The 11,928-nt window shown below is 37.2% G+C and overlaps 1 protein-coding gene across 1 annotated transcript; it reads right to left on the bottom strand.

Annotated features, from left to right (window-relative positions):
• Window positions 1-7,856: 7,856 nt before the first annotated feature.
• On the bottom strand, window positions 7,857-11,789 carry LOC113081501 (ribonuclease inhibitor-like; the record flags this gene model as incomplete). Its single annotated transcript, XM_026253569.1, has 5 exons — window positions 11,704-11,789; window positions 11,445-11,458; window positions 11,285-11,321; window positions 9,050-9,220; window positions 7,857-8,030 (listed from the first exon to the last, which is right to left on the bottom strand). Coding segments are annotated over exons 1-5 (482 nt in total), but the record flags the coding sequence as incomplete, so codon positions are not given.
• Window positions 11,790-11,928: the final 139 nt, after the last annotated feature.

The raw sequence follows: 11,928 nt of genomic DNA, 5'->3' as shown, positions 1-11,928 counted from the left end.
TTACCAGTTTATCAGAGTCAAAAGGAAATGATGATAATAGTTGAAACATCCTTAGCTTGTACATTTCTTTCATTTTGAAAATCACAGCTGCTGGTGCTAAATTTTTTTTTGTAAACCATTTAACATTACATGATGCCTACAAAATAGTCAAATAGTCAAAGTCTATGTTTTCTGTTCTAGGTAAGAACATTTACACCAAGTGTTATAGGCCGGGTAAATAATTAGAAAATAGTATTTCTGTCGAATGAGAAAAGTTCAGTCATACATTTAAGATGTAGAAATGATGTTTTTGCCAAACACATCCAAAGAGTTTTCTACTCTTGCGAAAAAAACACTTGTGTGCATAAATGATCTAAAGAAACAATGCTGTTCATCAGGTAATTTAAACATTTTTTAAGACAATAGACAGTGTGCCTTGCTTTAGTGACACACAATGTGTAATCTTTTAAACATTTTTTAAAATGGTAGGTGTAATTATTTTACTGAGTTTAAGCTAAATGTATATTTGTTCATTTACAGTACACATACTACAGGTTAGATTATTAAATTAAAACATTTCTTACATAACACAAAGTAAAAACAACAAATACAAATTTGCTCATAAATAAAATTTAGTTTACTCAGTTTTACTGTGTGTGTGTGTGTGTGTGTGTGTGTGTGTGTGTTTGTGTGGTTCAGGTATACCCCCATGTTATGGGGAACAATGATGGCAATATCCAAAATCCTTGGGGATTGTTTTTGTCCCTGTGAGGAAACAAGTTTATAAATCATACAGAATGAAAATCTTAAAATTAACGAAATTTTCTGTAAGGGGTAGGTTTAAGTGTAAGGTTGGTGTATGGTGATGCAAAATACAATTTGTACAGTCTAAAAAAGCATTACGTCTACGGGATGTCCCATAGAACATGGAAAACCAATTTGTGTGTGTGTGTGTGTGTGTGTGTGTGTTTAAAGTCGGTTTTAAAATTAGCGTGAGATTTCAACTCCTTTTACACATCACATATTATGGATAGTATTTTCTTAACATTAAGGAATGCCTGTTTGATTTTATTAATTCCAGATAACATTCAATTATTTATCTCTTCAGCGGCTTGGTTAGTTGATGATTTAGATAATTGTCTCTCTCACTCTTTGAAATTCTCACCTGGAAATACACCAGACATCGTCCTCCTTTTCAAATGTGTTTGTAGACGGGGAGCATGTGGCCTGTCGGTGCCTAGGTATCAACACCATATAGATCAAACAAACATTGATCCTGTCAAGACGTCAAAACCCTCACTTTTGCACAGCCATTTTTTTCCCAAGGAAGAACCCAAACACCTCCCCACTGTCTTTAGGCGTGAACAACAGGACTTCACAGAAACCCCCCCACAGCTCTGGTTACAGATACAACCATCATAAGAAACCCCCCACTGCTCTGGTAACAGATACAACCATCATGTATCCAGTAATAAACACAACACAAGTCAAATCTGAGATCTCTTTGATCTTTTGATTTACACACCTCTGCCATGTCAATCAAGGGTCACAGGACCCAGTGGCATGGCAACCGCTTTGACTGACAGGCCTTATAGTCATAAATCAATCCAAACTGACCATGCACACTTCTGACTACCTGTCAATCTACACGGACTGTACGGCCATAAATCAGGCCATAAATCAGGGTCATAAATTATCAAGACTTGAGATAAAGTGTATGATAGGACTACTATTGTTTTTGGCCACTAGCTTTGTAGATGTGTGTGTCACACATTACATGTAGGCTACACATTACATGCACGTTCCTGCCTTTGACCAAAATAAATCTGAAGTAGTGCTTATACTGTATCTCCACCTTGAAAATGCCAACTTTTCATTGGATTGCTCCTGACTTGCCATCTCTGCTGCTGCTGCAAATCTCTGTTTAGCTGTTACGTGTGTGTGTTTGTGTGTGTTTTTGGCGCTACTGGCGCGTGTGCTGGCATGTGTGTAAAAACACTGGCTCTGATTGGCTACTATGAAACATGACTCTGCCTTAGCCAATCATAATTGCTTATCTCATTATCAATCAACCCACCTCCTCACTCGCTGTGTGAGCCAGGGGTGCGTTCGGATTACATAGTTTATTAAATCAATGCATAGTAACGCACGGCATTTAACGTCCAGTAATGTTAACGGCGTTGTAATGATGGGAAAAGTAATTAGTTAGATTACCTCGTTACTGAAAAAATAACATCGTTACCTAACACCGTTCTTTTAAACGGCATTATTCCAAACACTGATAACTACTGGAGCTTGCTGTTCTATCCCTCAGCGAGGGAGGAAAAGAAAGGGCCTGCTGTTTTTCCCGCTGGAGAGAACACCCTTTGCTGTTTGACTGCTACTTAAATTAAAGAGGCGTTTGCCATTCTACATTAAGACTATCTCAATAACATTGTCTTTTCTCTTTTGCAGGAATGGAACAAGGATGTTTTTTGGGGGGGAATGGGGGGTTCTTCTTCAGGCAGTAATACCTCCCATTATGTTTGGGGGGGGGGGGGTAATTTTTAAGCTCTTCTATGTACAATTAATTTGGGAGCAAGAACCCCCATAAGGAACCAACCATGGCCTTGCAGCTGCTGATAGTAGCTTCGTGTAGCTGTTTTTTCTCTACAATCTTTCTCTTACTATCATCACTCTCTCTTGTTTAAAGTGATAAAATATAACTTAATTCCCACCATATTTCTGATATTATCTATCAATCTTATCAGATTAATTTTAATTAATTTTGATCGTTCACTTTTATTTTAAATCTGTGAGTGCAGTGCTCCTGCATTGCATTAGCACTCATTAGCGTTTTCATTCGTACCTATCGCTGTTTTTTATACTCCTGTCCTCTCTCGCTCCAGTTTTTCAAACAACTATGGTAAGAATATTTCATCAAGCACTTGTGAGTAATGGCTTCTCCTGCTATTTGCACATCTTGCCACATGTAAAGTTTATCTATCTATGTCGGCGATGAGGGATTCACATGTGATAAATGCATAGAAATGGTTAGGCTGACAGAGAAGATTTCAGAATTAGAGAAACACATCCAAACTTTAATTGAGGACAGTAAGAATGTTAGGGCCCTAGATACGGCTTTGGATGTGTCTAGCTCAGGGATTCCTGTACATTTTTCTGTTCCTGCAACAGAGACCCTGCAGCAGGGCAACTGGGTGACAGTGAGGCAGCGTAGTCGTGGCCTTTGTAAGTTATCTTCCTGATGTATCCGAATTCCTTAGCATATCCAAAACTTGATAATGTAACGAAAACTATGGACTCTCTCTTTTATAGCATTTTAAATACAGTTGCTCCTTTATGCCAAAAGAAGGTTAAGGAAAACAGTCACCATGATATAATGAGCATACTTCCACCCCAAAGAGAGCAGCCAAAAAAATGGCGCGCAGCTGGAGGAAAACAAAACTAGAGGTATTTCGTATTGCTTGGTGGGAAAGTAACCTATCCTACAGAAAAGCATTAAAAATTGCTAGGTCCGATCCTCTTTTAGAAGAAAACAAACATAAACCCGGGTATTTATTTAATACAGTGGCTAAATTTATGAAAAATAAAGTATGAAAATTGTATATTCACACTGAAGGCATCAAAACTATGAATTAACACATGTGGAATTATATATGGAATTATATGCATAACAAATAAAGTGTGAAAAAACTGAAAATGTGTCATTCTAGGTTCTTCAAAGTAGCCACCTTTTGCTTTGATTACTGCTTTGCACACTCTTGGCATTCTCTTGATGAGCTTCAAGAGGTAGTCACCTGAAATGGACTTCCAACAGTCTTGAAGGAGTTCCCCCCAGAGATGCTTAGCACTTGTTGGCACTTTTGCATTCAGTCTGCGGTCCAGCTCACCCCTAAACCATCTTGATTGGGTTCAGGTCCGGTGACTGTGGAGGCCAGGTCATCTGGCGCAGCACCCCATCACTCTCCTTCTTGGTCAAATAGCCCTTGATGCCTTCAGTGTGACTCTACAATTTTCATAGTCATGAAAGTAAAGAAAACTCTTTGAATGATAAGGTGTGTCCAAACTTTTGGTCTGTACTGTATCAGATTGATCACAAGTGCAGTATGGAGTACCTCAAGGCTCAGTACTAGGGCCGATACTCTACACGCTTTAAATGTTACCCGTGGGAGATATCATCAGGAAACATGGTGTTAGCTTTCACTTTTATGCTGATTATACTCAGCTCTATTTTTTTTTTTTTTTTGCAGCCTGGTGAAACATCCCAATTTAAAAAAACTAATGGAATGCATAGTCGATATAAAAAACTGGATGATGAGTAATTTCTTACTGCTAAATTCTCAAAAAAATAGGTGTTAATGATAGGATCTAAAAACTCTGCATGTATTAACATAGAACACTGTCTAAGACTTGATGGCTGCTCTGTCATTCTCTGTCATCAGTTAGGAACCTAGGTGTGCTATTTGATAGCAATCTTTCCTTAGAAAGCCATGTTTCTAGCATTTGTTTTTCTGCATGGTTAGTAAACAAACTACAGCTAGTCCAAAATGCAGCAGCAAGAGTTCTTCCTAGAACCAGGAAGTATGACCGTATTAGCCGGGTCCTGTCGGTCCCAGATCCCCTGTAAAGACCTTGTCTCAGACGACCACCAGGACAAGACAGATGATTCTTCTGCACAATCTTACTTTGCTGCAGCCTGGAATTTAACTGCTCATTTTGTCTGGTCAGAGGAGAACTTGCCCCCCAACTGAGCCTGGTTTCTCTCAAGATTTTTTCTCCATTCTGTCACCAATGGAGTTTTGGTTCCTTGCCGCTGTCACCTCTGGCTTGCTTAGTTGGGGTCACTTCATTTACAGTGATATCGTTGACTTGATTGCAAATGAATGCACAGACACTATTTAAACTGAACAGAGGTGACATCACTGAATTCAATGATGAACTGCCTTTAACTGTCATTTTGCATTATTGACACGCTGTTTTTCTAATGAATGTTGTTCAGTTGTCGCAATGTATTTTATTTTAAAGCGCTAGCTAAATAAAGGGGACTTGACATGACCGCCAAAGATAAATGTTCAATAAACTCAAGTACCTTGCCAAAGTAGTCCTGTCTGAAATCCAGCCCAGCATAGTTCAGTCAGGCCACGGAGGCATAGGCTGCAACCAGTTGATGCCTCTGCACATTCTGGCTGTCGTCTCTTTGTTTCAGATCACTAAGGCTTTTAAGTCCTTGTTGGCATGGACCTCACTGAGGTCCACTGACAGACACTCATCCTCATAACCAAGCTACAGGACAGACCTCCCACTGCCACATCTACACGATTACCATTGTTTGATTTTAAAGAAAGCTTGTGAAAGGTCTTTTAATTCTTGTAATTGCATTAGAATTCATTTCATTTTATTCCTTTTCCACACTGGTCTATTTAACCCTCTATTGTCATACAGTTGATTTCATATCTGTGGTTCAGTTTTAAATATTTCAATGTCTCAGTGTATATTACCTGATGATCTTTAATTTACAGGAATCATCCTGTAGTAAATCACTGAGCTTCTTCACTCCTGATTGTCCAGGATCATTTCTTGTCAGATCCAGCTCTATCAGGTGTGAAGGGTTTGATCTCAGAGCTGAAGCCAGAGCTTTATAACCTTCTTCAGTGATACTGCAGTCTGAAAGCCTAAAAACATATATTGTTGTTAGTTTAGGTGATTAATACAATGCCTGTTTTCTGTCAAACAAACAGCAAACGACAGTTCACTATATTTTCCTCATTCAATTGAGGGAGATTTTAATTTACAGAGGAAGATTTTCTTATGCTTACTAAATTTACATAATATTTTATGCCAAACTCAGTATCAAATCAGTATAAAAAAATCTTATTATTTTTTATCAATTATACATAAAAAATGTATAATTGCAGTAGAGAGGAGTCTCTGATGCCTGCATTTAATGTGAATTTATATATATTTATATACAGTATTGTTCAAAATAATAGCAGTACAATGTGACTAACCAGAATAATCAAGGTTTTTCGTATATTTTTTTATTGCTACGTGGCAAACAAGTTACCAGTAGGTTCAGTAGATTCTCAGAAAACAAATGAGACCCAGCATTCATGATATGCACGCTCTTAAGGCTGTGCAATTGGACAATTAGTTGAATTAGTTGAAAGGGGTGTGTTCAAAAAAATAGCAGTGTGGCATTCAATCACTGAGGTCATCAATTTTGTGAAGAAACAGGTGTGAATCAGGTGGCCCATATTTAAGGATGAAGCCAACACTTGTTGAACATGCATTTGAAAGCTGAGGAAAATGGGTCGTTCAAGACATTGTTCAGAAGAACAGCATACTTTGATTAAAAAGTTGATTAGAGATGGGAAAACCTATAAAGAGGTGCAAAAAATGATAGGCTGTTCAGCTAAAATGATCTCCAATGCCTTAAAATGGAGAGCAAAACCAGAGAGACGTGGAAGAAAACGGAAGACAACCATCAAAATGGATAGAAAAATAACCAGAATGGCAAAGGCTCAGCCAATGATCACCTCCAGGATGATCAATGACAGTCTGGAGTTACCTGTAAGTACTGTGACAGTTAGAAGACGTCTGTGTGAAGCTAATCTATTTTCAAGAATCCCCCGCAAAGTCCCTCTGTTAAAAAAAGGCATGTGCAGAAGAGGTTACAATTTGCCAAAGAACACATCAACTGGCCTAAAGAGAAATGGAGGAACATTTTGTGGACTGATGAGAGTAAAATTGTTCTTTTTGGGTCCAAGGGCCACAGGCAGTTTGTGAGACGACCCCCAAACTCTGAATTCAAGCCACAGTACACAGTGAAGACAGTGAAGCATGGAGATGCAAGCATCATGATATGGGCATGTTTCTCCTACTATGGTGTTGGGCCTATTTATCGCATACCAGGGATCATGGATCAGTTTGCATATGTTAAAATACTTGAAGAGGTCATGTTGCCCTATGCTGAAGAGAACATGCCCTTGAAATGGTTGTTTCTACAAGACAATGACCCAAAACACACTAGTAAACGGGCAAAGTCTTGGTTCCAAACCAACAAAATTAATGTTATGGAGTGGCCAGCCCAATCTCCAGACCTTAATCCAATTGAGAACTTGTGGGGTGATATCAAAAATGCTGATTCTGAAGCAAAACCAAGAAATGTGAATGAATTGTGGAATGTTGATAAAGAATCATGGAGTGGAATAACAGCTGAGAGGTGCCACAAGTTGGTTGACTCCATGCCACACAGATGTCAAGCAGTTTTAAAAAACTGTGGTCATACAACTAAATATTAGTTTAGTGATTCACAGGATTGCTAAATCCCAGAAAAAAAAATGTTTGTACAAAATAGTTTTGAGTTTGTACAGTGAAAGGTAGACACTGCTATTTTTTTGAACACACACCTTTCAACTAATTGCCCAATTGCACAGCCTTAAGAGCGTGCATATCATGAATGCTGGGTCTTGTTTGTTTTCTGACAATCTACTGAACCTACTGGTAACTTGTTTGCCATGTAGCAATAAAAAATACTACTACTAAAAAATACTAAATACTAAATACTTATACTAAAAACCTTGATTATTCTGGTTAGTCACATTGTACTGGTATTATTTTGAACAATACTGTATGTATAACGGATAATAATAGAGTGTAGGCCTGCTAATAGTGTGATGCATATTTAGACATATACTAATATAATGCAATAAAGATATTAGAAAACAATGTAAATAGTTTAATGTTGTCTGTAAATTTTGAACATAAATCTTAAAACATCAAAAACTACATTTTTGCCTATGTAAAAAACTTTTAATTTTACTTTAGAGTATTCAATTGACTAAGTATTGTGATTCTTGTATGTGAATGTTCCTCACCTCAGTCTCTCAAGTTTACAGTGTGAATCTTTCAGAACGTCACATAAGTTACTCACTCCTGTGTTTTTTAGTTCATTCTCACTTATGTCCAGTTCTCTCAGGTATGAAGGGTTTAATTTCAGAGCTGAAATCAGGATGAGACATTGTTTCTCTGTAATACTGCATCTATATAGACTGAAGAGAGAAAGATAAAGAAAATAGGTAAATTTTATGATAATCATTCAAGGTTTTTGAGGATTTGTGGGAGGATTTGTGGGTAGGATTTGTCATTTTAAATAGACTCAGATTAATTCAATTTCACCCTTGGTTTGTTGCATCTTTTGGTAATTTTTCTACTCAATATCTCTACAATAAGGTATCATTTTAAAAAATGGTAAAAATAAACAAAATAAAAATAAACAATTAGTTAACATGGATTTACAATGAGAAATGATATTTTAATGTAAACGATGCTACTACTCATTTTTTTTATTAAAAGTTAGAAAAAAAAACAGAACTAACATGAACAAACCACTGAACTTATTATCTAACATTAACATAGATTCATGAGTGCTATAAAAATATATTTTGACAAGGCTGGAAGCTGTACTATAGGTAAATGGTGGCAATATCATGAATAAAATACTGGCTATTTCCCAATTGTTCACACTATTTTATCCAACCCCTGAATGTGCACTTTAATATAACTGATATTGAAATTACAGCTGAAAATAGTTTTTGTAACTCTATGAAAGAAATCTGTGTATTCATATCGACGCTGTGTTTTTGGGTTAAACTTTATTTTGATATTCCACTTTAGACATTCTACTAACAACAAGTAACTTTGTAACTGCATATCAACTACATTGGACCTAAATCTCATTATTTACTAATACGCGTCTACTAACTCTCAGAGTAGACTGTTGGGATAGGTCTAGGGTTAGTTTGATAATTTGACAAAGAAAGTGTTAGAAGATTTTAAGCAGACAGTCTACTAATACCCTACTAACTGCTAGTTGACATGTAGTTGCAAAGTTACTTACTGTTAGTAGAATGTCTAAAGTCAACTAAATACGAAACGAAATAAAGTGTTACCTATTTTGTGATTTTATTGTGATGGTAAGAGAAAAATTGTACTGACCTGAATGAGAATGATCAACTACTGTAACATGCTGCTAGAAGTTATTAGTATTGAAATGCTATACGATACTCACATCAGTGTGTTGAGTTTACAGTGCTTATCCTGCAGCAGAGCAGTGATCTGATTTACTCTTGTGTCTCCTAGTTCACATTCACCCAGATTAAGATCTCTCAGGAGCAACGGGTTTTTACCCACAATTCCAGACACATACTGACAGGCTTCATTTGCAGCAGGACTCAAAAATCTGCAGAAGATGAAGCAGGATTCAATTTAATGTGCATTCTATTACAAAACATGTTAAGATTATCAAACATTGTTTGTAATGAAATCTCTTGTTAATCTAACAGTATTACTTTGAACATTTCATTAAACATCTCATGGCCTGAATCATTTTGTGAGGCAAGGGGCTGAGGAGCTTATAAGCACCACAAAGGAGTGAATCCTGCTGTCACCCGGAAGCAACTGGGAGCTGAGAGCTGATCTTGACCACCAGTTGAATGTCACTCATAGTGTTGTCACTGGATACTGGAATTTCAAACTTCGATATGATACCTTGAAAAATATCGATATTCGATACCATTTTCAATACCACAGGGGAAAAAAACTGACACGATATTATTTTATTTATAGATAAATATAACAAGTCTTAATGACACCTTGGAAATTGAATCGCCATTGGCTAGTAATTTTTTATTTATTTACTTGCCAGACTGATGCACTAAGATATATATTATACTGTATATGTTATTTAAATGGCACAGGTTTTTGAAAACCTGAAAGTACACCTGAAAGTAACATCAGTCAGTCAAGCATTATAATATGATATCAAGATAATCAAGTATTATTTAATGATAGAACTTTAGTAATTATAATTAAAACTTGGTAACCATATATGAAGGCATAGACATTTTAACTGAATTTAGGACTGGTGGTGGTAATTTGTTGATCATTCAGTGTTTCAGTTAAAAAAAGGAAATAACTAACAATAACACTGATAAGATGATAATAATAATTATTCGACAAATTCTGCTAATAAGAACAGTAATGGATTCATGAATATTAATCAGGTTGTCTGCATTTGGTCAAACTGGTTTGCTCAGTAGGTGAGCACGAGCCAATGAGATTGCCGTTTGTGCATTTGTTCCGCCCACTACTAAGGAACTCCGTCATTTTTACAGGAAAATACAACAGAGAATATTATTTAGTGCGTACATGTAGCGGGTCTATTCTGCATGTATGTAAGACTCTCTTGCTCGCTCTCTCTTTCTCAATCTGCACTCTCTGCGTGTGAGAGAAAGCGACGGCGAGTCGTGCGCCTTCACACTAGAGCTCATGGTACATCAAACACAGGTGTACTGCGCGTCCATTGAGATGAACTGAGAAATATCACAGATGACTTGATGAGAATGAACTCTGAAGTGCTCAGTCAGTGTTCGGCGAGTAAAAATATATTTGCGCTAACCTTAAACTTGTCATCTTTCTATTTACTTTAGCCATTTAACCAGAGTGAATGAGACGAGACAGGCACTGCGGTCATGTGTGGGTTTTGTCATCACGCCTGTGGAAGTGAACGTGACAGCTCGGTTAGTATCGGTGTATCGATACTTAAGAGAAATTAGTATTGGTCCGTTCAGATATTTTAGTATCGATATTTATTGAAATATCTATATTTTTGACAAAACTAGTCTCTCAGAAGATCACCATAACCTCCCTCCAGCCAGACATCTTGCTTTGGTCTAATATCACAAGAAAAGTCATCATTGTTTAACTGACTGTGCCATTGGAAGATGGTCTGGAGGCTACTTGTGAGTGGAAGAAGTACACAAATCTCTCAGTCACGTGCAAAGAGGCATGTTAGAGTGCTTTCTCCTATCCAGTTGAAGTTGGCTGTTGAGGCTTTATTGGTACCTCCACTCAACAGCTCCTGAAGTCTCTCTTGGTATCAGAGGAACCAAGTTGCCAAAGGCACTAAAAGACCTGGCGAAGGAGGCAGAGGAAGGGAGCTACTGGCTCTGGCTTCAGAGAAAAGACAAGATGCAGGGGCAAGACTGATCATAGAACTGATTGGACGGGATAGCAGGGAGACATGTCTGCCACTGCTCCACCACCCAGAGATGTTCAAGGATCATCAATGATGGGTGGCTCCCAGCTGATGACTCTGCAGCCAGCCTAATGGCTCTGTATGATCTTTCAAGTTTTAACAATCTTGATGCAACAAATTGTGTACCTTACTCTATTAGGGAAATAATACATTTATAAATAATTCACATGCACATCATTTATTTTTTATTATTTCATCATCTCTCACCTCAGTGTCTTCAGTTGACAGTTTGGATCCTGTAGTAAGTCACTGAGCTCCTTCACTCCTGATTGTCCAGGATCATTTCCTGTGAGATCCAGCTCTATCAGGTGTGAAGGATTTGATCTTAGTGCTGAAGCCAGAGCTTTATAACCTTCTTCAGTGATACTGCAGTCTGAAAGACTAGAAAAAAGAGGATAATAAAAAGAAATCAAATCTATTACAAAATTAATATCAGTTAATGTTTTTTATATGTATTATAACATCAAATACAATAAATTTATTTTCTCTTCTGGGCAGAGAATGTCTGGTATAGGGTCAGAATCAAGACTTTTCATTTTCCTTAGTTTACTCCAGTATTTTTTTTTTAAACATTGAACAAAAGATAACAATATTATTAAACTCCACCAGTGGTTTATTAAACTCACCTGAGTTTATTGAGTGTGCAGTTTGTGTCTTTTAATCCGTTCTGGAGTTTCTTCACTCCTGAATCCTGCAGATTATTGTTGCTCATGTCCAGTTCTCTCAGACTGGGGTTTGATCTCAGGACTGTAGCAAGAGCTGAACAGCTTTCCTCTGTTAGACCACACTTACGCAGACTAAAATGAACGTGAGAGGGACAATTTACAAACAGAAAACACTTGATTCCACTA

This window comes from Carassius auratus, unplaced genomic scaffold (genome assembly GCF_003368295.1).
Source record: "Carassius auratus strain Wakin unplaced genomic scaffold, ASM336829v1 scaf_tig00034504, whole genome shotgun sequence".
NCBI lineage: Eukaryota > Metazoa > Chordata > Actinopteri > Cypriniformes > Cyprinidae > Carassius > Carassius auratus.
Note: the sequence above shows the minus strand (reverse complement) of the source record. Positions and strands in the feature narration are given on the sequence as shown.